This window comes from Leopardus geoffroyi, chromosome C1 (assembly GCF_018350155.1).
Source record: "Leopardus geoffroyi isolate Oge1 chromosome C1, O.geoffroyi_Oge1_pat1.0, whole genome shotgun sequence".
Lineage (NCBI taxonomy): Eukaryota > Metazoa > Chordata > Mammalia > Carnivora > Felidae > Leopardus > Leopardus geoffroyi.
This window is the reverse complement of record NC_059328.1, coordinates 71,053,420-71,081,133: the sequence shown is the minus strand read 5'-3', so window position 1 is coordinate 71,081,133 and position 27,714 is coordinate 71,053,420. Positions and strand designations below refer to the sequence as shown.

The window sequence follows — 27,714 nt, the reverse complement described above, 5'->3', positions numbered from 1 at the left end:
CTCCCTGTGTGAAGCAGAGCTAGTCACTTACACTCTGAACCTCAGGTTCTCCCTCTGTGAAATGGGAACAATATTAGTTCAGAGCTGTTCCAAGGATTGAGTTAGCAGTTATTAAATAAAACAGAGTAAATAGTTTGGTCCAGGAGATACTGTTACTATTATTATTATTATTACTTAATATTATCAAGAAAGCCATCTACCTGTCCGTCTTCAGGCGAGTTTGATATATTTTCATGTGATTCTTGCAATTCTCTTTTCTCCATAAAAGTTCCCGTTTTTCTTCAAAGGTAGGATAGGGTCTTGCTTTCATGAATACTCTTAACTCTCACCTTTTATAATTATACGATTAAATCAAGGCTTGAAGAACTTGCAGGTGACTTTTTGTTTTCATGTATCTTTCTTCAATACGATGACAGTGTTTTCATTGCAGAATGAGGAGGTGGAGTTTGTCCGAACCGGCTATGGGAAGGATATGGTAAAAGTTCTCCATATTCAGCGAGATGGGAAATATCATAGCATTAAAGAGGTGGCAACTTCAGTGCAACTTACTCTGAGCTCCAAAAAAGATTATCTGCATGGAGATAATTCAGACATCATTCCCACAGACACCATCAAGAACACAGTTCATGTCTTGGCAAAATTTAAAGGGGTATGTATCATTCTTAGATGCTGCCTGTCTTTAAAAAAAATTTTTTTTAATGTTTATTTATTTTTGAGAGAGAGAGAGACAGAGTGCGTGTAGGGGCGGAACAGAGAGAGAGGGAGGCACGGAATCTGAAGCAGGCTCCAGACTCTGAGCTGTCGGCACAGAGATCAATGTGGGGCTCGAACTCACCAAACAAGATTATGACCTGAGCCGAAGCCAGACACTTAACCGACTGAGCCACCCAGGCACCCCTATGTTGTTACCTATCTTGATGCAGAATTCACTAAACTATAACATGAGTATATCACTTGCTTACTGCAAGTTCCCTTTACTTTCTAACCCTATTTTTACATTTAGGCCACTAATTCTTTTTCTTTTGGATTCTAAAATTCTCAGCCTTACAGAAAAGCTTTTTTCTTTTTTTCCCCTCTTAATCTCATTTCTTTGCTTTTTTTGGTTCTCAACTTACTACATCTTTTAGGAAGAGAATCCTATCTGACAAATTTACATGTTCTCTCTTAATTAGGATCATTGGCAAATCAAAGCCCTGGGAGGATTTCAGAATAGAATTTTTACACATTTTTTGTCATGCATTTCTTTGATTCCTGTTACCTATTTTTTTTTTTCTTTTAGAATGGTGTACATTTATAGAAGAAAGTACCATTTCTCTTCCTGGTGTTACTATAGAAGAAAATCTTGAGTATAAGATATATTTTGAAATCTATTGGTCCAATTTTTAATGGCTTCCTAATGTTCTCAACTGCATGACCACTTAGTATCCATATATGTTGGTAGCTGTATTCTTCAAGAGAGTCTTGGAGCTGATAGTATCTGATATTTTAGCACTTCAACTTCTAGTTTAAGTGTGAGGGAAGCTGTGTCGGACCTCCAGCAGATTTCTGGGAAACTCAAGATGATTTTTCTTTTTGCAAAGAAGTCTAAAAAGACAAGAAATGTAGACTAGAAAGTTTCTTTTCTCATGTTTTTGCATGAAATCCACACTCAGAATGCATGAAATGAACCAACTAATTGAAATATAATTTCTGCAAGGCCTAGCTCCACCCTGAACCTTTTTCTTGCTATTCAGAGTGGCCCAGCATGCACAAACATGGCTATAGAAAAAGGCATTGCTCTCTTAAAAAAATAAATTGAAAATAGTCTACGGTACTGCACTACAAAAGAGGGCCAGGTAACACAGATTCTCATATTTCCTGTACTATGTGAGAGATGCAGAAAAGTGAAGGAATGGACCTGGATCTTTTTTTTTTTTTAATTTTTTTTTTAATATTTATTTATTTTTGAGACAGAGAAAGACAGAGCATGAACGGGGGAGGGTCAGAGAGAGAGGGAGACACAGAATCTGAAACAGGCTCCAGGCTCTGAGCGGTCAGCACAGAGCCCGACGCGGGGCTCGAACTCACAGACCGTGAGATCATGACCTGAGCCGAAGTCGGACGCTTAACCGACTGAGCCACCCAGGCGCCCAAGAATGGACCTGGATCTTAAAGACAATTCAAATTCATTCATTGTAGATAGAGTGACCATATAATTTCTTATCTAAAACAAGGTGGCAATTTTTTTTCTTTTGTTTTTTTAAATTGAGATATAATTGGCATACAACTTTATATTTCAGGTGCACAACATGATGGTTTGATATTTGTGTATATGGTGAAATAAATTTTTATTTCTTGTCATCAGAAATTTTAAGAGTTGTCTCTTAGCTACTTTCAAATACATAATACAGTATTATTAACTGTATTTCCTGTCTTGTATATTACATCCCCATGATTACTAATTTTATAACTGGAAGTTTGTTTTGACTCCCTTCACCCACTTTGCCTATCTCCTCTCTCCTGGCAACCACCAATCGGTTCTCTGTATCTATGAACTTGATTTTGTTTGTTTGTTTTTGTTTTGTTTAGATTCCACATATAAGTGAGAACATATGGTGTTCGTCTTTTCCTGACTTATTTCTCTTAGCATAATCCCATCAAAGTTCATCTATGATCTGTGTTACCACAAATGTCAAGATTCACTCCTTTTTAGATTAATATACATTATATATATATATATATACACACACACACACACACACACGCACGCTATATATATATACACACACACCATATAAATAAATATATACACCATTATGTATATTACCAATATATATTACATTTTCTTTATGCATTTATCCACTGACAGGATACTTAAGTTGTTTCCATATTTTGGTTATCGCAAATAATGCTGCAATGAACATGGGGGTGCATATATCTTTTTGAGTTAGTATTTTTGTTTTCCAAACTAGGACACTTCCGAGAGTGAAATAAGATGCTAAATAATTATTCTGGGACAACAAGCATAAAACAGAACTATCCTGGGGAAACCTGTACAAATAGTCCACCTTAGGCAAGCCATAAATCATCTGTAGACTCTGCTAAGACCATAACACATTGTCTAGAGATTGTTATGAAGAATTTGTGTGGAAGTAGGGAGCTGCTTCATGGGGGTGGGAGTGAGGGATAGTCAATCGAAGGTCTGTTTGCAAAGCAAGGAAGCAGAAGTGGCCCTGTGTTAATGTTTTCCCCTGGGAAACTGGGAGGCCCATTTGGCAACCTCATAGAGACACCAGAGTGTTTTGGAGTCCACCGTAGTATTGTCGTTGGTGTGGGTGATGACTGAGCTCACCAAAAGGAGAATCTAAATGTTACGTTTTCTTGTGCTCATCCATTGATTGACACATTTCTTCCTGCAAAACAGGTTTCTTTTAAAAACAGGGTAGTCTCACCCCGGTAATGGTGCTGTATTAACTACATTTAGGAGACCTTATGAAAATTTGGGATAAGGACCAATTCATGTCTCATGGTTCTTTCAAAATGTATATTTCTCTGATTCTGAAAAGGATTTGAACAGGAAAGAGAACTCCGTGGATATTTAAAAAATTATTTTTAAATGGGGCAGGTATTTCTGATCACTAGCATTTTGTTTCACTTTACAGATCAAAAGCATAGAAACTTTTGCAATGAGCATCTGTGAGCATTTCCTTTCCTCTTTTGACCATGTCATCCGAGCTCAAGTCTACATGGAAGAAGTCCCCTGGAAGCGTCTTGAAAAGGTTTGCTCAGTTATTTGTGCTCTCGGTTTAATTAAAGAAATTGGCTTTATGACATATGCTGAAATTTTACTGGAAACGATTTTTTGTCCCTAATTTTCAGAATGGAGTTAAGCATGTCCATGCATTTATTCACACTCCCACTGGAACGCACTTCTGTGAGGTGGAACAGATGAGGAGTGGTAAGAAAGTATTTTTCATGCTTTGATTCCACAATAGCAATTTCAGTATTTTTTTCTTCCAAACAATTCCGTTTGTTAACATCGAGGAAAACTGTTGAGGATTTTGAAGGCATTTAAATCTGAGATGGGAATGAGCACTGTGACTCTGGAGTATATTTAAAAACAGTCTCCTCCTTTATCGTAAAAACATAAAAATGAAATAATACATTTTGCGAGAAATCTAGGGGTTGAGTGAGGTAGATCATTTTTATTACCTGACTCTGAGGTGAGGGGAAAAAAAAGGCCTGGGCTGACAAAACCCCAAATCTCTGAATGTTCTGACCAGTACTTTTTGTACTATACCATGCTACTAATTATCATTACTTTTATAGGAAACAGTAAATAACAGTCACGTTTCCCTGACATTTTATTTTCATAATAATAAGACCACTGATATTATTATAATTACTATAGAATGAACCTCATTTAAATTTTTTTTTCAACGTTTATTTATTTTTGGGACAGAAAGAGACAGAGCATGAACGGGGGAGGGGCAGAGAGAGAGGGAGACACAGAATCGGAAACAGGCTCCAGGCTCTGAGCCATCAGCCCAGAGCCCGATGCGGGGCTCGAACTCCCGGACCGCGAGATCGTGACCTGGCTGAAGTCGGACGCTTAACCGACTGCGCCACCCAGGCGCCCCATAGAACGAACCTCATTTAAATAGCAATGACAATTCTGTAATTCTTTGTGTTCACTAAGAAATTTAAAACTTAACCACGGAGCATAATTACAATACGGACCTTATTAGTACTGAGGATTGAACTTAGCAAATATCAAAATTCCCAAAGCTTGTCTTCCACTGTTTGGTTAGGATTGTCAGAGCCGGGCAATAACTGGCCAGAGGACCTCTAGGAACTGTGGAGCCAAATGTGGTAGAAAGGTCTCCATCCTAATAAAAAATGAACTTTCATGATCATTATAAATGGAGAGTGTGGACTCTGAACTTTTTTCCTTTTCAATCATTCTTCTCTTTCTTCTCTCTTTTCCTCTTCTCTTCCATTCCTTTTCTTTTCTGTATCTCCTCTTTCTTCTCTAGCTCTCTTCAGTAAGAATGTGAGGTAGCATCTCTTAAACATCAGAAACATTATAAACTTAATAAAATAGAAGTCTCTTCTCATTCTGAGTTCTATTGGATAAAGCCCTTCCTCAGACAGTTCTAGTGCATTAGCTGTTATTTAATATTTTTTGCTATCTGTATTAAATTCTAGGCACAGCCAGGGACGTCTTGGTGTTTGATTAACAGTTATGTAATTTTTGCCATATAAAGGAGACTGAATAACTAGTTGTTATATTAAGTTGAAAAAATAATGATTTCTTAATCCCCCAAATGTGTAGTCATATATATTAACTTGCTGATGGAGCTGTTTGTTAGTTAAAATAAAACTTACTTTTCCTTCCTTCCCTCCTTCCTTCCTTCCTTCCTTCCTTCCTTCCATCTTTCTTTTTTCTTTTTTTCTTTTTCTTTCTTTCTTTCCTTCCTTCCTTCCATCTTTCTTTCTTTCTTTCTTTCTTTCTTTCTTTCTTTCTTTCTTTCTTTTTCTTTCTTTCCTTCCTTCCTTCCTTCCAAATGTGACTTTGGGGGAGAAAGAGAAAGAAAGTTTCCCTAACTCCCCAGGTCAGTGTTTTCCTTCTCAAATCACATCATGTTTGTAAAATTATAAACTCTAAGCTGGCATAGTCCATCAGAAATGTAATGCAAGCCACATATGTAATTTAAAAATTTTCTAGTAGTCACTTTAGGAATGCAAAAAATAAATTACTTTTAATAATATATTCTATTTAATCTGATATAGTTACAATACACCTTAAGTATGTAATAAAAATAAATTACTAATGTAATATTTCACATTCTTTTTTAAAAAGTTAAATGTTTGAAATCCTGTGCATATTTTATATTTACAGGGCATCTCAATTCACATTTGCCATATTCCAAGTGCTTAAGAGCCACACGTGGCTAGTGGCTACCATATTGATTAGCCTAGCTCTAAACCATTTTTAAGTGATTTCGCAACATTTAGCATAGCATATTCCTCTTTCAACTTTCAAGTCTGTAAAATAATAGTTCTAGATAAGGTCTAGAATTCTATTTTGGGAGAGCTAATTAAAGAATAAGAACATGTTGAAATACTATTCATTCAACGATTGGATTTTGAGGGCTTTTTATGTAGCCTAGGGCTGTAAATTCAGAGTTGAGTAAGACTTTCCCTGGCCCTAGTGAGTTTGCAGGAGATGAATAGTAGGAGATAGACTTATAAAAAGATTTATTGCAATATAAGGGCTAAAAACTTCAACGAGGGCATCAAAGTTATGCTAGGGAAGCAAAGAGGTGCAAAAAATTGTCTTCCTAGGAAGAGTCTGGAAAGCTTGACGGGAGGAGGAAATATTTCAGTTGACTTTTGAAAAATGATTCAGAATATGCTGGGCACAGAAGAGGAAAGAAAATTACAGGTGGAAGAAACAGAATGTATCTCGGTAGGAGCCATGAAGAAATGGAAGAGGGAAACTAACATAATTTGGATATCTGCCTTATGCCAACCACCATCCTGGACAAGTGATTTTAGTGTTGAAAGGGCAAAGCATTTGAGGAACAGTAGCAAGTTCAAAGGTCTAGTTCTTAGAATATAAGGAGCCAAGATGTATGTGAAGAGGTTGGTTTGGGCTGGATAAGGGCCTCATGTACCTTACTAACAAGATGAGTATAATTTGGAAGTAGTTTTACATGGCAGTAAACCATATGTATTGGGATCAGACTATACCGTATTTGAATTTGAGCTCCATTACTTAATAACTTTGTGACTGTGAGTTACTTATGCTTCTTCAGTGGTTTTCATTTGTAAGATGAGGATAACAGTGTCCACCTTAATTTCCCAGAGAATTAAAGGAGATAAATATTAATATAGAGCATTTTAGCACAGGACCTGGCACATAGGAAGCATTCCTTAAATGATAGATATGATTGTTATTATTAAAGATGGCAATAGAGACCCAGGAAAGGTAGGTGTGTGTGCATGTGTGTGTGTGTACTATTCAGTAATTCTGGTGAAGATTATGGTGATCTGGCTGCAGAAACAGGCAGTAGAGAGACATTTAGAAACTTGTTGCAGAGATGGAGAAATGATGGAGTCAGATCTAAGGCAGTGAGAAGTAGAGATGGAGAGAATGACTGCAGAGGTGGAGGAGGGCATTATGTGAGGCATTTCTGAAGGGTACTGAATGAGTCTGAGTGATTGGATAGGGGTGAAGCTTGGAGAGAAGAAAGTTGCCCTAAAGTCGAGGGCTTGGGGGAGTTGGCTAAGGAGAACACGTATGATTAGAAAGTGTTCAGGGGGCAGCTGGTGATTTGGGGGAATAAGAGATAGAAATAGATTTGCAGACCATCAACAGACTGATGGTAGGTAAGCTGTGGGCAAGAAAGAGCCATTCCAGAAAAACATGTGAAGCGAGAAGAGGCAAGTGACAGGTCCCAAGGGAAATTCCTCAGTTTATGTGTTGGGCAGTTTAAAAAATTAGAAGAAAGGTCAGAGAGATAGAAGGAAGATTGGAGAGAGTGGTGTTGTGGAGGCAAAAGAAAAAATAAATTAAGAAATCAGGGATAGTTATTGTGATAACAGGATGCATAACACACAGGATCCTATGCAGTGGCTCCATACAAGAAGTTCACTGCTTTTTGTAAAAGTCCCGTTCAGTGTGTGTGTGTGTGTGTGTGTGTGTGTGTGTATGTGTGTGTTTGTGTGCACTTGTGTTGAGGTAATGTTCTGCTCCAAGAAGTTACTCAGGAACCCAGGTTGATGCAACCTAACATTTTTATCCTTACTTTTTTTGGGTCACCTTGAGAATAGATCCCCTTACCAGACAACCAGGAGAGGAAAAAAGCTTGGAGGAGCAAAAGGAGGAGACAAACCCCCTCCAGCATAACACCAGGCCTGAGAATAGAGCGCCACACTTCTCCAGGAAGGAACCTAATCTCTCAGCCCCACCCAACTGCAATGGAAGCTGGGAAATGTAGTCTAGCCAGGTACCTAGGAGGAAGAAGAAATAGATTTAGTAAATGGCAAGCAGTCTTTGCTATGGGAAGGTTCAGAAGTCTGGATTAAAAGAAAGTGGAACAGTAAGTGTGCAGTTTGGTAAATGGATCACTGGTGACTTCCACAAGAATATTTTAGCAGGGCCCTGTGGAGTGGCAGAGTATAGGGCTCTGCTGATCATAAGAAGAATACAAGCCACTCTTCATACCCTTGTTCTTTCCAGGAATTACCAGGAGCTATCGTCAGCCTGAATTCTAGTCACCTGTTTGCTACAGAATGGAAAAACTAGTCACCATAGTAAAACCAAAGCTTTTTCTTTCTGCAGAGAGCCACAAAGCCTCAGCATACTGCAGTTGTTGTGGCTGTGTTCCCAGAAGCTCCAGCTTGACACATCTAGAGTCCAGAGTCTCTCTGATATCATGTGGGGATGGCAGGGATCAGGGAGCAGAAGAAGCATCTATTGCCTTAAGCGTATGCAGTATATGTGTGTACATGTATATGAGTGTGTGTATATTCTAGTGTTGTGTATATAAAGATGACATTTGCACTCTGTCCCTGTTTGGAGAGTAAAGATCTATGATCTTAGGAGAGCAAAATTTAATTCTTCATTTGCTTTTTATCCAAAAGCTAAAACTGCAGATATTGTGAGGTAAGTCAATGTACAGGCATTGCCATAAGAAGTTCCCTTGCATAGGCTTAACTGAAGAAAGTAATCATTACACACACACACACGCCCCAATTCACATGTCAAAGACTGTTACAAACCTGTAAGCAATGCTTTTGATGAGGGGCTAGTTAGTTGGTGAGAATTCTGCCCTGTTAACACATGTACTTAATCACACATTTAGCCATGCGGCTCCCAATAGGGACTTTTCCCAGCAGGATATGTAACTGACAGACCGGATTCTTTCTTATCAATTGAACAAACATTTATAGAAAGCCTACTGAATCTCGAGCACCATTTTAGACCCTGAGAATTGCTGTAAAACTCCCATTATACTCTTTTCTTAGTGGATATTTGAAAGCTACATCATTAAGTGTACTTTTGCCTGTTTCAAAGTCTGTTAGTTCCATGGGAGAATCTGGAAGGGAGAGACGAATTTTTTCACGCAAAGGGATGAGGACTGTAGTTATGTTTGTGACTTGCCAAACTCTGAGAGAAGAGCTAGGCTGTCCATGTGATGCAAGTTGTTAGTTTGGGTGTTCTAAGGAGACTGGATCTTCCAAGCTCTTTCTTCCGTGTGTCTCCCTAAACTACAAGCATAGCTGAGTCTTGAAATCACTGGGATGGTTGAGTCACTAATTTGGACTAAATGGTCCCCCCAAACCTCTGCATTATTTGAATTATAACCCACAATTCTTTAAGAATCAAATTCCTCCCAATCTGCCACTGAGTATAGAAATTCATCTGGGGCACCTGGGTGGCTCAGTCGGTTAAGCGTCCGGCTTCAGCTCAGGTCATGATCTCACAGATCGTGAGTTCAAGCCCCATGTCGGGTTCTGTGCTGATAGCCCAGAGCCTGGAGCCTGCTTTGGATTCTGTGTCTCCCTCTCTCTCTGCCCCTCCCCTGCTCTCACTCTGTCACTGCGTCTCTCAAAAATAAATATTTAAAAAAAAAAGAAAAAAAAAAAGAAAAAAATTCAGCGAAAACAGAGCCAAGTAGATGGTAGATGGAAAACACATCTCAACTAAGAGATATTGTCTTCTGGTAGTAAAAAAAAAAGATCTATTGACATGGAGACCAGGGGGGCATAGGAGGTGGTTTTAAGGGGAAAAAAAATGATGAAATTGAGGTCCTGGAGGACAGTAATTTCAGAGGCGTCAAGCTGGGCAGGTGGAAAAAGCGAGATGGAGGAAGGGGGAGACCCAGGACCTTTTTGATGTCCTGTGTGTGCCCTTTGTGGTGTCAAACTGAAGCACTCTTCAGTTTCTCCAAAAGAAGAGTTTTTGGTAAACACAAGTCCTTTAAACTCACCTCAACCACAACCTTGCTGTACAAAAGCCCAGTTAACTTCCTCCCACATGGCTGATGCCATCTTTCCCCTTCCAGAATGGCATGGAGGGACTTTTCACTCTCCCCGCATGAGTGAAAGGGACTCCCAAAGGCAAATGATATTTAGTTTTCACTTTTTCTAGCACTTTACAAGTTTGAGGTTTTCTACTAGAATGATTTAATATGGTTTTAAAATATCCTCCTTTTAGCTATTTGTGTCCTTTTTGGAGGTGTTAAACATGGAAGCAATTATCCTGTTCATGACAGGATTTTTTTTTCCCTTGGCTCAATAAAGCTTTGTGCTTTGTGACACCTGATGCGTAGGTAAGGAATTGGGCTTATTTTCTATTAATTCACAGTGAGTTTCTTCCCCTTAGAGAGCTAAAGGGTAGGATGTATGCTTCTCTGAGAGATAAACCACAATCTGTTAAGTGTGTAGGAGGACACTAAAAGCTAGCAAAGATTATGTTCTAGCAAAGTAAAATGTGAAAATCTTCCTTTTGCATTACCCTATAACCATGGCATAAAGGCAAAAAAAAAAAAAAAAAAAAAAAAAAAAGCTGATTAAGTGGTTTCGTGACAAATAACCTAGAAAAGGACAGTCCTTTTGGTTGAAATAATTCTGCCAGTCTAAGCTGAAGTTGTTTTCAGAGTGCGTGAGCCACTGTACTTTTTAGTCGATGGGTACATGATTCTGAAAGGCTCAGGTTCGTACCAGTGTTCAGAAAGCTGGGGCACCGCCAACAGGGAAGATAAAATAAGCTCTTCGATTTCATCCAGAGTGTCTAATGTGTGCCAAGGGGGGGGGGGCAAATCATATTAAAAGAGAATAGGATTTTTGTTGTTGTTCTTCATAGAACAATGAGCGCACCAGAGTAGATGGTTTGTGTTCTGCCCAAACTGTGGCCATAGTTAATTGTCGTTGGGAGCATAAAACATTTTATTCTATGTGAAACTGAGGCCAACACACATTTAAAAATGCAACTTCTGGGGCGCCTGGGTGGCTCAGTCGGTTAAGTGGCCGACTTCGGCTCAGGTCGTGATCTCGCGGTTCGTGAGTTCAAGCCCCGCGTCGGGCTCTGTGCTGACAGCTCAGAGCCTGGAGCTTGTTTCAGAGTCTGTGTCTCCCTCTGTCTCTCTGACCCTCCCCCATTCATGCTCTGTCTCTCTCTGTCTCAAAAATAAATAAACGTTAAAAAATAAAAATAAAAATGCAACTTCTTTCTTCATTTTCAGATGCTAGCAAGAAAATAGACATTTAAAAAGTTGCCTAGCAGAACTGACACTACCCAGAGGTCAATAAATCTCATCCCAGAGCTGGAGGTGGATAGAGACGGCAGGTCAGAAGTGGTTTGCAGAACCCAATGAGCCTTTGTGAAACATGAGAAATATTCACGGGTAGTTAAAGTTTATATGAAAAAGTCAATTATCACAACCTCATGGTCATAACTTTTATAAAGGATTTTCTGTGGGGCAGCCATTCTACTAAGTCCTTCATGGACATTATCTCCGACATCTATCAAATTGGTGATCATCTCTGCAAGATGAGAAACTCAAGGTAAAGAGGGGTTAAGTAATGTTCTGAGGGGAATAGTGCTCATAAAATAGGGGAGGAGAGGCCCTGAGAACACTGAGATTCGAATTCAGGAAATCTTGAGTTGCAAGGCTGTGGTCTCAACCACTGTGCATCAATGCATCCAGAAATCCTTTTATGATTAAGACCATTGGAGGAGCCAAAGTCTTATTGGCTTATGTGGATGCTGATGACAATATAGTGCTATGTAGGAAACAATGAAATAGGTAAAATTTGCCTCTGGTTCTCATTCACTTTCTCTTTATTCCCCCTCCACGAACCCTGCTTGTTCTAACCCCATTCCATATTGCAAACTCCTTATTTCATTTCTATAGGGTTTTTTTTTCTAGAAGGGATTACTGTTGGAAATAGATTATATTAATTTATAAAGGCTTCAGAAGTCACTCCTTTATGGGGTCTTCGTATTTTAATAGGAAATGTTTAAGGAATAAAAAGTTTTTAAGACACCTAGGGGCCATTTCTAAAAATGATGCTTCGGTTTCCATTTCAGGTTAGTGGAGATGGTATTTTTCAGGCTGGGGGCTCTGTCTGAGGCTCTCAAAAAATACTATGGAAGGGAAGATGGCAAGCTTCTTGTCTCCTGGAAAGAAACTGTAAAGAAATGGGAAGAGGGGCGCCTGGGTGGCGCAGTCGGTTAAGCGTCCGACTTCAGCCAGGTCACGATCTCTCGGTCCCTGAGTTCGAGCCCCGCGTCGGGCTCTGGGCTGATGGCTCAGAGCCTGGAGCCTGTTTCCGATTCTGTGTCTCCCTCTCTCTCTGCCCCTCCCCCGTTCATGCTCTGTCTCTCTCTGTCCCAAAAATAAACAAACGTTGAAAAAAAAATTTAAATTAAAAAAAAAAAAAAGAAATGGGAAGAGAGAGTTAAAGGAAGGAGAAAACATCATGGGGATGGGGAAGGATCCAAAAAGGAGGAAATAATGAAGTGCTGAGTTCAAATTCCACTCCTGCCAGTTTCTAGCCATGTGACTATGGGCAAATGGTTGAAAGTCTCCTATATAAGCCTATTTAATAGAGGGGCGCCTGGGTTGCCCAGTTGGTTAAGCAGCCGGCTCTTGATTTGGGCTCAGGTCATGATCTCGCAGTTCATGAGTTTGAGCCCTGCAGAGGCTGCTTGGGATTCTCTGTTTCCCTCTCTCTCTGCCCCTCCCCCCTCTCTCAAAATAAATAAACAAACATTAAAAAAATAGTTAATAGAATTTGAGGATTAAGTAAGATAATGATTGAAAAAGGCAGCAACTAAATGCATGCTGATCATCAGGATGTCTTCAGCTAATGTTGATGTCCTCCCCTTCCCCTGCCATGCTGTGTATTATATTTGGGTGGGGGTGATCAAGAAGGGAAATGCTAAAGGTGAGTGGAGGAGAACTGTCTAAAAGAAAAAGAGACTAAGCTGTGAAATACTGATTCTTTGATGTGAATCAATCTTGTGCATGCATTCACTCATTCATTCAATAGACACTTATTGATTGCTTCTGCAATTCTCTTGTATTTTAAGCTTAGCCTCACTTGGGTCAGCTCTATACAGCATTTAGAAATGCTGATTTTGCAGCATCATGTCTTCACACATCCAGAATCCAATAAACCAAGGCAACTTAAAGCATTAGGCATTGCTGGTGTCTCTCTTGGTCCTTCTTCAGATATAGTTTCCAAAGAGGACTTCAAAATGTTAAATACCATTTTAGTTGACACATTATCCTGGAGCACTCTGATCAGAACACCTTAGTTAATCAGCAGATCTACTACAAACCACTGGCCATTGCTCTCTTTGGTAGATGTACACTTGTGGCTGGGAAAATATCAAAATGGGGTCATTGTTTACCTACTTACGAAACTCCACAGCTCCTGAGTTAGCCACAGCAGTTGAAGCCACATAGATGATGTAAACTATTGGATTATTAAGAGCTTCCCTGGATTTTAATTGAGGATCATGAGTTGTATTCTTGTTCTTTAACTAAGACCATGTACAATATAGATGCCTGATGCCTCTGGCCCTTGAGTTATATACTAAACAGGCCAAGAAGGATAGATCTTAATCAGGACTAACTTCAAAACTGTAAAGAGATGACTTTAGTCATCCTGTCATGGCACTATGCTACTGGTGGTTTGTACCCAAGCACTCCTTGAACCTCCAGCCTCATCAGCCTGCACATACAAATAAGGGAATGGTGATGTTAATTCTTGAATTTTCCTGGCCTTATAGTTCTCTCACCACCAAACTGCTGGGTCTCCCCAGCCAAATTCTCCCACTTCCTGACAGTCGGGAGGTCTGTTTCACACGTGTTCAGGGAGACGTTTGCACCCATTGGGTACAATACTGCTTCACTGGCTCTGCTCAGCACTGGCTGTGCTAGTTATCCCTGCTCTTTGTGAAGAATGATGCTCTCTACAGAACATTCTACCCTGGGTCTTCCCAATATGACACCTGGTGCCCTGTTCTAGCCAGGCTTCACCAAACTGCCAGAGTGTGTTTCACATAGAAAAAGAGAATCTTCCCCTCACTCTCTCCCCCATCTGTCACCTGGGCCCTGAGCGAGAACTGCCTGGCAGACAAGTAAATATCTTCTTCAGATTATGCCTATCACTCCTCCACCTTCCCCACTTGCCACATGAGGTGATGTCAAGGACTGCAGGAGAACCATATCATCCCCTCTATTTTTGCCAACTCTGCCCTCTTTCCCCCAGGTCTCTATGAACCAACTTTCCTTCTCCTTCCGCCAAAAACCAAAAGCCTTTATGGGTATTCACCTAGGCATATCTATGCCCTATGGGTGGGTCACTGCCTCATTGTCCCAGTCTCTATTTAGGCTGGGCCAGGTCCACAATGCTACTCATTCATGAAGTTTTCTGGTTTCAGTGAGCTCATAAACACAAGAAAACTGAGGATCTGATGATAGTTGGAGCCATCAGCCAGTGTAGATGATCAACATGAGGACTAACCCTCTCCCATCCTGTAAAGGGAGTCAGAGTAGCAAACAGAAGAACTGCTCTGGGGGAGCTTACTCACTCATTTCATCACGATTATATATTGAGCGAAGTGGAGCCCAACAAGGAGACAGTATTTGGCCTAGACGTCATTTGTACCTGGAGCTGAGAGGAAGGTATTCATTTCTGTGGGTTTCAACCCAAGACAGAGGTTTAGTCTTTGACTTTAAGTTCTGCCAGGGCAGGAGAAAGGCAGGGAGTCGTGGAATCCAGATAGAGAGATAGGCACACCACCCTCATAACTTCAGAGGGGACAGGGAGACAGACAACATGGGTAGTGAGGTAGCTCTTTGTTCAACAGTGCACCATGGTTTAGTGACCAGGATCCTCAGAGCTAGCTGTCCAATAAGAAGACACTATTTTATCCATGACCTCAGAGCCTCTTACCTTTTTACTTGAAACAGGACCTCCAGTCATTCATTCTGGAATCAAAGACCTCAAGGTCTTGAAAACGACCCAGTCTGGATTTGAAGGATTCATCAAGGACCAGTTCACCACCCTCCCCGAGGTGAAGGACAGGTGTTTTGCCACCCAAGTGTACTGCAAGTGGCGCTATCATCAGTACAGAGACGTGGACTTTGATACTACCTGGTAGGAGTCTGTGCTAAGGCCTGGCGCTGGCTACGCTCTCTTCCCGTTTCTAAACCTACGTGGAAATCTTAGCTGCTATTAGCTAAAATGACCTTGAACGGACCACCTAAATTCCCTGACCTTTTGATTTTTCATCGATTATATCAGTAGTTCTCAAACATTACTGTGTGTCAGAATTACCTGGGGGGCTTAGTAGAAGGCAGATTACTGGACATAACTCGAGAGGTTCTGATTCTGTAGGCCTGGTGTGGGGCCTGAGAACTTGGACCTCTAGTAAACTCCCAGCTGCTGCTGCTGCTGCTGGACCAGGAACCACACTTTAAGAACCACCATATCAGGTGAGGATAATGATATTCGGCTTTACTACCTCACGGTAGGTACAGAGAGGGCTAAATGAGGGTGACCAACGCATCCCAATTTTTCAAGGACTTTTCTGATTTTAACACTGAAAAGTCCCATGCCCTGGGAAACCCCTTGATTGGTAGGCAAACTGGGACAGTTGGTCACTCTAGGCTAAACTCGAAATGAGATGATGTTTACAGAAGCAGTTTATAAATGATAAATGTGTTAACAACGTAAAGGTACGCCTATCATTATAATATCCTTGGCAAGCAGGAATTAGGCCTCTGGACTCTGAATTTGCTTTTTGACCAGGCATCTCATTCCTCTGCTGAAGTTTTCATTGCTAGAAACTGCTACTTTCTGATGAGCTAGTATCTGCCCCCTGGTAGCTTCTTCCCAGTGGTATAGTTCTGCTCTACTCCTTTTATTATGGGATGTGTCTGAAAATACTTACAGAGAACTTCACCTCAATCTTCTTTTGCCCGAGTGTTCCCCATTGGCAGCAGGCTGATGTATTTCTGTTAGAGCACAAAATTGAACATGGCAGAGTCAGGGTCTTAGCTGGGCCACCCACTCAGGAAAGGAACTTAGTGTGGATCATATAACTTTCAAGATTCCTCACGTCTAAACTGGGGATAATAATAGCACCTGCCTCAGGATATTGAGAGAATTCAATGAAGCAATCACCTAAAACCCATAGCACAGAGCCTGGCACAGAACAAAACCCCTAAAAACATAATAATTCAAGGAACTGGCCAGTCTCAGCAGTAAGAGGGTTGGAGTACTTGGAGGTCCTCTTCATAAGTTCATCAAATGTGATGGAGGTTTACCCTGGAATGCCCAGTGAGCCCTAGTTCCAGATGATGAAGATAGCCTAGTGATACTCAATACCTTTGTTGAATAGGGGGTGTGTGTGTGTGTGTGTGTGTGTGTGTGTGTGTGTATGCGCGCACATGTGTGGGTAAAAAAAGGGGAAGTGAGGTGTTTTTTAGGGGGCATTACCAGATATTAATCTCTTCTTTTTTTTTCAATTTTTTTTGACGTTTATTTATTTTTGAGACAGAGAGAGACAGAGCATGAACGGGGGAGGGTCAGAGAGAGAGAGGGAGACACAGAATCTGAAACAGGCTCCAGGTTCTGAGCTGTCAGCACAGAGCCCGACGCGGGGCTCGAATTCACGGACCGCGAGATCATGACCCGAGCCGAAGTCGGCCGCTTAACTGACTGAGCCACCCAGGTGCCCCGATATTAATCTCTTCTAAAACCAGCAATAAAATTGTTTACTGCAGGGAGAGAAGGTCACCGCTTCTTAGCTTTATAATGCACTCCTAAAAGGCCACCCTATGAGTCCTTAGTTGTTTTTTTCTGTGTTTTAGGGATACTGTTCGGGATATTGTCCTGGAGAAATTTGCTGGACCCTATGACAAAGGCGAGTACTCGCCCTCTGTCCAGAAGACCCTCTATGACATCCAGGTGCACTCTTTGAGCCGGGTTCCTGAGGTATGTTTTGTCACTTGCCATTCTGAAGACTGAGAGAACTTGTTGTGTCTCCTGTCAGCTCTGACAGAAGAGTTGAGAGTTAAAATAAGACAGTGGAAGACACATGAAAAATGACATCTGTTGTTGTTCAAAAGCTTGTTATAGCAAGTGAGAAGAGAGCAAAAAATGGAAAAATCTGTCCAACCTGAAAACATGGGCCACTGCTATAGTTCTTTAGTTAGTCGAAAATTCTTTGGGTCCTTACAACCTGCCACAATTTAAGCCTCATCTCAGGACACTCAAATGCCTTGAAGGAGGGATAATTCAGCCAAGAGTCTATGTTTCAGGGTAGCCGGAGAATGAAGGATAGATGCAGACAGATTCCATCCATCCATCCATCTGATGTTATTGAGTAGTTATTATATCTCTGTCAGCACATGAAGAATACAAAGATAAATTAGTGTGCCTACCCTTAAAGGGTTCATCATTTGGTAAAAGAAGACAATAAGTAAACTAACGATCCAGTAAAGCATAAAGCATTATAGAAATACAGAGAAAGGCACCTAACTCAGGTATGGAAGATTGGGCCAGCCAGGCTTTATGGAGGGAAAGGTGTTTGAGTTGAGTCTTAAGGGTCACGTAGGGGTTGGTTATCTGAGTTCACACTCAAGGGTGAGGGAGCATGGTAGGTATAAGACAGGAGCAGCATGGAATAATCATTTGCTGTTGAGGTTTTGGCATATGTGAAGTGCCAGGAATGAACATCTTTCCATGTGCCTAAGGATGAGGCAGAAATCAGACCAGGAGGATTTTTGTGAGTTTGTTTATAGTCTGTATTTTATTTTCAAAGCTCTTAGGAGCCACGGAGGGGTTTAACCAAGGTGTAGCACTACTGAATTTGCACTCTAGAAAGATCACTTTAAAAGAAGGGTGGTAAATTAAAAGGACAGCAGACCACAGATGAGGAGACCTGCAGGGAAGCTATTGGGAGGCAGAAATCTGGCAAAGAGGGTCTGAAGTAAGTAAAGCCATGATGGGTGGAGAAGAAGAGTACCAGTCTTAGACATGGGCAAGAGGGATCCTGCCATGATGTGGAACTTTCCAGGATGTTTTCTGGCTATCCTTTCTCCACTGGATGAAGAGTCAGTGGGGTCAAGGCAACAAATCCTTCACAGGGGCACACATCCCTTTACAGTTTCTCTGGATACCTGCACCCCAGAATTAACTGCCCAAAGAACCCTGAGACCACTTTTAGAACCTGTGCAAACCTCTTCCCCAGATCCACCCTCCGGAGGCAGATCATGCCATCAGTGTGTATACCCTTGGACCTGCGAGTGGGCAGAGGGGTGGAAACTGCTTACAAACACTCAAGCTAGCATGTCCACATGAGGCCAAGAGAGAGGAAGGGATAGGCCAGGGGCTGGGGTCTGGCTCTTCCCACACTACAACATCCTGCATTGCAAGCAGTCAGAGAAATTTCAATTCGGTTCTGGCTTTCCAGGCTGTTATGAAGGTATATTTGTCAAGTAAGAAGGATAGAACATATTTCACTTAAAAATTTCTTGCTTGGGGGCGTTTGGGTGGCTCAGTTGGTTAAAGGCCAGACTCCTGGTTGTGGCTTAGGTCATGATCTCATGGTTCATGAGTTTGAGCCCCACATAGAGCTCTGCACGAACAGTGCAGAGCCCGCTTGGGATCCTCTCCCTCTCCCTCTGCCCCCTCCCTGCAAAAAAAACAAAATGTTGCTTGCCTGATTCATAACTTTAAACATCTGGCATGTGGGCCTCCAGTTGTACTCTTACCCCAGGGTCTGTAAATGTTCAGGATAGGCTAGAAAGGAGGAAACAGACTGAGGAAGAATTTAGGAGGTTGACTGACCACCACCAGGAGGCCAGTTAATATCCTGAAGTTCTCACTGTTTTCTGACCCAAGGAACGCTTACATTTCTGAAAACCGATTTTGTACTTGGAGGGGGAAAGAATGGGTCCACCATCTAATAATGGGACTAGCAGGAGACAACTGTGTCACGCAGTGGAGGAACATCAGAAAGTGTCTCAGAGACGGAGGTGGAACTTGAGTAATGGACTCACGGGCAGTTGGGTTACTGGGGAGGAGTGACAGAGAGATAGATGCACAGTTGCCCAATGTGATCCATATTACTTTGGATTCCAGATAGAAGATATGGAAATCAGCCTGCCAAACATTCACTACTTTAATATTGACATGTCCAAAATGGGATTGATCAACAAAGAAGAGGTAAGAGAACTTTAAAAATATTTAAAGAACGTCTGCCCTCCTACCCCTGCACCCTTACCTGTCTTTATAAAATTGGGATGATAATATCACCAACCAAAACTCTTAACAGCTGTTGCTTTTGGAATATTTATAGTTGCCACTGATTAGAGTCCTCTTCGATTCTGGGCCTTTCAAAACCTGGGGCTGGAATGCCTTAGAGGTGGATGAATGATTATGGAGGAGGGTTGGAAGCTAGAGAGATTGAAAGACAAAGAAAGAACAGAGTGTGCCAGAGGAGACAGCTCGGAGATGCACTTGGAAAAGTGCCACACAAGGTCACAGCTTTGTTATTCTTCCATCATGAGGCAATAAAGAGAAAAAAAAAAGATTCTATTTCCCTTTTCTTTCATCATCTTTAACTTTTGACTAAGTAGTCAATTTAAGTAGCATATAAACAGAAAATGTAAACAGAAAGGAAGAAAGACTGTTTCAAACTGTAATTATAGAAAGCAAGATGAGGGGGTGTCTGGGTGGCTCAGTCGTTAAACATCTGACCCTTGATTTTGGGTCAGGTCATGATCTCATGGTTTGTGAGGCTCTGCACTGATGGCATGGAGCCTGCTTGGGATTCCTTCTCTGCCCCTACCTCACTCGCATGCTCTCTCTTTCAAAAATAAATAAACAGAAAGAAAGAAAGAAAGAAAGAAAGAAAGAAAGAAAGAGGGAGGGAAGGAAGGAAGGAGAGAAAGAAAGAAAGACAGATGGGGAAAGGCACTTTTTGAAAGGAAACCTTGTTTTGCAAAAACACCCTGACTTGTTTTAAGCCATGGCAGAAGGTTAAACCAAGTGTGTCTGACTAGACAGCCTGAAGTAGTGTGTCCTGAGAGATTGGAACTGTCCTTCCCCTCTTGAGCCATTTTCAGAATGGTAGGATTTCTCTATTCCTGTTTCTGTCCTGCAAATTATGTTACCATCGGGCTGTGCTACCACAGCTGTAGGTGGAGGCTGGGGAACAGCACTGGGAAACAAAGGCTTAGGCACCTGGGATAGCTTCTAGAGAACTGTGAGTCACAGATGAGAGCAACATTGATCCCAGGTACTGTTCATTCAACTGAACAGGGAGGCAGCATTGTTTATGTCACTGGAAGGAAAGGATGTCGATTACCAGAATACCATTAATTAGAATTAAAGCCCTTTAAAATAATTACCTTCTAAAGGGCAAGAGAGGGACCTGAAAGTAATCTTGGCCATGTCGACCAAAGGTAAAACGAATGGGCCCCAAACAGAAAAGGGTCAAGCTCATGACTGGAGCAGTGCTTAGCTGAGGAACCAACAAAGAAACGAGGTCTCCTCAGGGCCCCCAAACACCTGTGACCTGCACTGATCCCAGCTCAAAGACGTGTCGCAGGGCTTGCCAGGTGTGTCCCTATATCCAAGAAGTCAGACTTGCGGCTTCCTCAGCTCCCACCTGAAACCTGCGTGGGGGCCCCGAGACAGGAAGGCCCAGATCCTTGGGGCCAGGCGTCCACGTGAAGGCACCTGAGAAGCTACACAAGTTGTCCTGACTCTGTGTCTGTGCTTTGGGGTTGGGGGGTGGGAGCTGCTCTCAGGCCCTCAGCCAGCAGGCGTGTGCAGAGTGAGGGCAACACATGAGAAGCAGGGAGTCAGGACGCACTGACAACAGCAGAGAAGTGACAAATGACAGGGTGGGAAGACAGAACATCTCTAAATTTACAGCTGTCTGAAACCACTTAGTATTGAGCTAACAGCCCTGAGGACCTCAGATGTTCCTGAAGGCGTGGTATGATCGCATTGGACATTGATAGGTGTTCAAAGTGAATTCTCAAGCAAAGGCCAAATTATGTTCACCACATTCTGTTTAAAAAGCAGAGATAGATAATGCATTTGAGAAACATTTATATCCCAGTGATTAAAACCTTTCAAACACTCTTAAATTTTCTGGACAATCAACTCATCCCTCCACTATTGCCAGAAAAATAAAGCATTACCCTGCTTCAAATAACTTGACTTTAGTGCATATACGTTTTTCCTATTTAGTGAGTTGTTGTTTTTGGTTTTGATTTAATATTGATTCATAGAAAACAGGAGAGGTCTATTTTAATGCTTCTGAAGTTGCCATGTGGCTTTTCTACAGGTCTTGCTACCATTAGACAATCCCTACGGCAGAATTACTGGAACTGTCAAGAGGAAGCTGACTTCGAAGCTGTGACAAAGTAGCTACCATTGCCAGGAGCCTACTCTCAATTGAGGATTTCCTTCAGCCTCTTGCGATGCTGGAAATCATAGCATTGTAACCATGCAAATTTTCAAACTAGTATGTTGATTTATAGTGTTAATTTTCCTCCTGTATGAAAGAATTCTTCTGCTCCTAGCTCAGCAAAGTGTTTTGTGATTAGTAATTATAACATGCTTTATGGATGCAGTTTACTTTACAAATGCTACACGGTATTAGAACAGTCATAAATCAAGATTTCTTTTTAGTCGTCTTGTGCCTTCCTATCTTTGAGAAGCTTTAGAATCAATTCACTAAGAAAATAATCATGAATTAATGGATGTGTCATATCAATTACTTTGTGCACAAGTTCAAAAGTAAGCACTGTTTTCATCCTACTGATGCAAAAACTGCTTTTGGGTACTGCAGAAAATATAACGACAAAATCATCTTTTGAAAACTTTCACCACTGTGACTTCAATTAGACTGAATATTTGGATTTCTAAGAATGCTCTAGCATATGTATCACTGGTAATTTATTTATACTCTAAAAATACTTTTATAATCTTAATGTATTGGTTTTATGACTTTTACAACTCTTAGAGAATATATATAGTACACACTGAAAAAAAGTATAACTTATTTTTCTTTGAATAAGGTCTCACTTTGGCACAAAGAACCCATCTAATAAGTGCTGAGTCAATATACCAATCAATGAATATACATATAGAAAGAAGACGACACTCTATACAAATATCAGTGATGATGATTTCTAGATTGTGGGATTAGGAGTGATTTTTATTTTTTGCCATGTGCTTTTCTGAATCTTCCATATCTGAACATTTAGTACTTTTATAATCAGAGAAATAAATATAATTGATGATTTAAAGATATATACAGACTTGACTGGTGATTATCTTTATATCAGTTGAGTAACACTATATATATGTTATATATATGTGTGTATATATATATATATACTACATATAATATACATATATGGTATATATCATATACCATAGAGCTTCATAAACTATAATTAAACTGTAATTTTAGAAACCCATGATGAAAACCTGTCCACATGAACATGGAACCTTCTTCCATTTAAAAAATCTACATTTGTTAACTTTTTTAAATCTCCATTTTTTATAAATGCTTACATATACTTAGTATTATTTGATAATTCTGCTTCATTCCCCTTTGTAATACTACATAAGCTGGCATGGTATAGTGTTTAATTTCACAAACTCACTTAAATCCTGGATCTACTTCTTTCTAGCTATATGATAAGTATCCTCATCTGTAAAATAGAGGTGAAATAGAATCTAACTCAGAGGTATTTCAAGCATCAAATGGGTTAATGTTTGTAAAGTGCTGTGATAATGTTTATGGCTGACACACAGAAAATTCTGTACGGGGCACCTGGGTGGTTCAGTTGGTTGAAAGTCAGCTCAGGTCATGATCTCACGGTTTGTGAGATGGCTCTGTGCTGAGAGCATGGAGCCTGCTTGGGATTCTCTCCCTTTCTCTTTGCCCCTCCTATGCACTCTCTCTCTCTCTTTCTCTCTCAAAAGAAATAAACATTTTTTTTAAAAAAAGAAATTTCTATATGTGTTTGTTAAATGAAATATCTTGCCTTCTTTTCGTGTGTTATTAGACCCAAGTAGAAAATCTTCTTTGGACTTTATGAGTGAGGTGAGAGATGGGAGGCCGGAGAGCAGCAAGCCCTAGAAAATGCTGGAAACCCCACACAAGCTAGTGCCTGCTGGGAAAGAACACGAGATAAGCAGGATGAAATAATATGATAAGGAACGTTTTGTGCCACACTGAATAGTCATGTTACAAAATGGGCTTCTATATCATGTCACTTGGGTGGCCAAATTGCTTAGTACATTTTATCCCTCTGCTGATTTCATAATCCTGTTTAAAGAGGAATTTAGAATTTAACATGATTTTTTCTAAAAACAAACAACAAGAACAAAAAACGTAGGCCCTTCTTACTAGCTATTATCTTGGTCAGGAAAGTTTTAGAAACACTGTATTTGCTTCAGAGAAGAAATTGATGTTAGAGCAGAATCCTTAGACGTTGTGGCCCGTTTTGAACATACACGCGTTGTGCTTCTCCTGAGTCTTAAAACATTTATTGTAGTCGATTGCAAATGAGCTATTGGATGTTGTATCCCAGGTGTTATTTCCCAGGCAGGAGAGCCTGGAGTCTGAAATTTTCAAGGGCCAGCATCCTATTTTGTGAAGAATGTTTTCTTGTGCTTAAAATTGTAAATTATGCTGACAAACAGGCTTTGGGTTTCACCCGGTTTTGTCAGGGCTGGCAGAGGAGCAGGCCAGCCTGAACTACAAACACTGGCCAGGTAAGTTGTATCAAAACATTTTGTAATTTTGTTATAGAAGGCTACAGGCTCTCTGTTCCAGTTTTTCTGGGAACCCACTTGCTCTACAGTGCTTTCTCTTCCCTTCCCCCCATCCTTACCCCCGGCCCCATCTCAAGTACTTTCCTGGGGAATAAAGCAGGTGACTCCAGCCCATTTGCTGCCTGGAGGCAGTTTGCCTGGCACCCAACAGAGCAGCTGTCATCTGGGGCTTGTGGTTTCAGCAGCCAAAATTCTAAGACTTAGTCGAAATCCTCTAAATTTCATCTCAGAACTTTCATTGAAACAGCCTCAGAAAACGCATTCCATTCCTTTTCCTTTTTAGTCAGACTTAAGTTCACACCTTTCTTCCCCTTTAGTAACCTGCTTTTTCTCCCTTTGTTCTCAATACAATAGAAATCACTCTTTGGAAACAGTGTTTTTACTTGTTTGTTATTGAAACAGAATTTAGCTTTTTCAACCACGTGCAAAGATTTAACTACAGAAATCTGAACTTCTTTCTAACCTCCTAGGCCTCTGTTCAGAAAGAGCATTGATTTTTTTTTTTCCCTCCAGACTAGGGACTGGATGGACTTTGCCTTTTGGAGTCTCCTTTGCAAAACCTTTGTTTAACTTCTGCTTCCTTAGCTGCATTTTGGAGGAAACCAAAGCTTCTTTCTAAAGTCATGGATTTCAAGCCTTCTAACTCACTGGGTTCTTCCTGCTTCCAAATAATGGAAACTTATTCTCTTTGAATTTTTCATAGTCTTTGTTCCCATTTCTGTCAGAGTGCAGCTGCCTTTTGTTCTTCCATTTGCCTGGGCTCTTTTTCAGGAATTCTTAAGGTTTTTAGATTCTATGGATATCCCATTGAGAAAGAATGGCTATGGACCTTCTTCCCAGCAAAGTGCTCATTCATGCCTCTACAGGGACCTCAATATCTGCCAAGGAGGTCATTTACACTCAATCCTTAAAGTGTAAAAGATTCCATTGGAAATTTACACATAAGGAATATATTCAAATAAACTTGGAAGGAAGGTACACTGATTCCCTTGTATGAGAAAGGGAAAACAGTGTGTTTAGGATAAAAGAGAAGGACCCCAGATATATAGGGGAAAAGACATTGTAGGACATGACAGTGTTGTGAGTTTTACTTGAATGGTGGAGGGAGCGGTGACACATGTAACTCAAATTATTTGATTCTTAGAAAATCATAGAAATTGAATGCTGAAATAAACTTCTGGTTGGATTTGTTTATTTTACATAGGAGGCAATTGAACCAACAGAAGTTAAGAGACTGTTACAGGGTTTTACAGAAAAGTCAGCAACAGATCAGAACCCAGGTCTGCTAACCCGTAGTCCAGGGTCCCTTTCCTCCTCCAATGTGGATCCATAGCTTCAAAGTTTTCCTTTTTAACTCTGTGTAAATTAGGCTAACGTTAACTTACTCCTCATTCTGCGTGCACACCATACAGAAGGTTGATGAATAACCTACAGACATTAGGGTAGCTAGGAGAAGTCACCTTAGCATTAAAAATTAATTAGGAAATCTGCCTGAATAGATAATTAAACAGACTGATGTCAACCTAATTGGCTCAAATTAATGAATGCAGCTCTACTTAGATTTTAAAAATTTTATCTTTAATATTTTGTTGATGTTTGTTTTTGACCCACACACATCTTCATTAAAATCACAGACGTATCAGAGGGCTCCCTTTCATTAGTCTCACAAAACCATTTTGAATGTCATTGAATGTTCATTTTGAATTAGGGATGAGATGTATTTAGAATTCACCAAATGCCTCAACTAACTTAGGTCTTTGGGGACCAATAAAAACTTACATGCATTTTGCCCAGCACATTTCTCTTAACTCAGCATAACAATTTTTCATGGAGCTTAAATAATGCAAGTTTTTTTTCCTTTTATGTGCCCTTATGAAGATAAAGTATCTAAAACCACCCCAAATCCAAGGACCTAAGAAAGTAATTGTTTTATCTTTTAGCAGCATTAGAATGTATCAAATGAACAGTATTTGGACTGAGCATATGTTTGTTAATTCTGTGACTCTTCTGGGCTTGATATGGAGTGAGAGCATAGTAATAAAATCATACTTTTTTTTTTTTAATGTTTATTTATTTTTGAGACAGAGAGAGACAGAGCATGAACAGGGGAGGGGCAGAGAGAGAGGGAGACACAGAATTGGAAGCAGGCTCCAGGCTCTGAGCCATCAGCCCAGAGCCCGACGCGGGGCTCGAACTCACGGACCGCAAGATCGTGACCTGAGCTGAAGTCGGACGCTTAACCGACTGAGCCACCCAGGCGCCCCCCTTTTTTTTTTTTTTTAACAAAATCATACTTTAATGTACTTTTCCTGTTATACTAATATCTGTACTATGTACTCTTATCCAATTCTCCATCAGACTTATGAAACTGGTATTATGAAAGGGTTGCTACTTTCCCCACAGCATCCATCCTCCTGTCTTTGTGTAGCTGAATACTTGGCTATCTGAAATAAACACTACAGTTCCCAATCTCCCCTATAGCTAAGTATGGCCAAATGATTGAAGTTCTTGTTACAGAGATATGAGTATTAGTGCTGGATGCAACTTCTCAAAACAGGTACCCTTCTTTCCTTCTTGGCTGGAATACAGTTGTGATAAACTATGCTTAAGCAGCCATCTTGGACCACATAGGAAGCTATGTATTGAAGATGGTGGAGGAACACACTAGGAGAAGACTGAGACCCAATGACTGTGGGGTGGCTGTCCTGACCCTGCTCTGCTTACCTTCAGACCTCATATATACAGTAGGGAAATCTTATTTGTCTAAGCCATTGTTATTTAGATTTTCAACTGAAACCAGCCCTAAATGGTATACGTGAACTGTTCTGTCCCAATGGCGACGTGCTGTAAGTATGAAATGTGCAGTGGCTTTTGAAGATGTGTTTTATTATTTTGTTCTTTATTTTTATTTTTTTTAAGTTATGCATCCACTTGAAAGGGCATTCCTTTTTTTTTAAGTTTATTTATTTATTTTGAGAAAGAGAGAGAGAGTGAGGGAATAGCAGAGAGAGAGAGAGAGGGAAAGAGAGAGAGAGAGAGAGAGAATCCCAAGCAGGCTCCGCACTGTCAGTGCGGTGCCGGACGTGGGGCTCTGACTTATGAACCTTGAGATCAGGACCTGAGCCAAAACCAAGTGTCAGACGCTTAACCAACTGAGCCACCGAGGCGCCCCATAAATGTATTTTTAAAAGATTGTAAAGTATGTCAATAATTTTGGTATTGTGCATGGAAATGGTAATATTTTGGATATGTTAGATGATTTTCCTGCTCCCTTGTGTGACCACTAGAAAATTTCATAAAAAAACATGACCGCTAGAAAATTTTGTCACACATGTGGCTCACATTATATATTTATTGGACAGCGCTGACCTAGTGTTGCTTTGCTCTGTGTCTGTAGCTGCAGTAGAGAACAGGTGAAGTACCTGAGGCTGAGGGGAGCCGTATAACTGCCCAAGTTCCCCTTTCAAGTAAATGGTGGGGCTGGCCTCAAGCTCAGGTCTATAGGAGCAGCCTCAGTCCTCCCACCCACTGCGGCATGGTGTAGATCAACCCGTGTCATTGGGTTGCAGCACAGGAGAGGAACACAGTCCCAAACACGAATTTATTTGTTTGTTTGCCTCTTTATTTATTTACTTCTTTATATTTTAATTCCAGTGTAGTTAACACGTAGTGCCAAGCACAAAGTCTTAGAAACAGGAACTGCTGGTTGCTTGAAGAGTTTTCCTGAGTGTCCTTCAAAATGTTTGTAATCGTGAGTTTTATAGTCTTATTTTCAAGTTGTGTATTTCCTGGCACAGAAAAGTAAGAGTGTGACCCACTGAAAAAGGAAAT

The 27,714-nt window shown here is 40.7% G+C and overlaps 2 protein-coding genes across 4 annotated transcripts in view; one reads left to right on the top strand and one right to left on the bottom strand.

Moving 5' to 3' along the window:
• Positions 1-22,347, top strand: part of LOC123598138 (uricase) — an 81,350-nt gene extending 59,003 nt beyond the window's left edge. For all 3 annotated transcript variants that reach the window (XM_045478071.1, XM_045478072.1, XM_045478069.1), the window contains exons 2-8: positions 431-649; positions 3,642-3,758; positions 3,859-3,937; positions 14,979-15,165; positions 16,884-17,007; positions 19,159-19,242; positions 21,377-22,347. In XM_045478071.1, coding sequence (XP_045334027.1) covers positions 431-649; positions 3,642-3,758; positions 3,859-3,937; positions 14,979-15,165; positions 16,884-17,007; positions 19,159-19,242; positions 21,377-21,451 — 885 coding nt within the window. In that variant the 3' untranslated portion in view covers positions 21,452-22,347. The remainder of the gene's footprint in view (positions 1-430; positions 650-3,641; positions 3,759-3,858; positions 3,938-14,978; positions 15,166-16,883; positions 17,008-19,158; positions 19,243-21,376) is intronic.
• The window catches only part of DNASE2B (deoxyribonuclease 2 beta), a 76,191-nt gene that overhangs the window by 26,074 nt on the left and 22,403 nt on the right, over positions 1-27,714 (bottom strand). Inside the window, exon 2 of the mRNA XM_045478064.1 lies at positions 15,962-16,025. The gene's annotated coding sequence lies outside the window, so the exon portion shown is untranslated. The remainder of the gene's footprint in view (positions 1-15,961; positions 16,026-27,714) is intronic.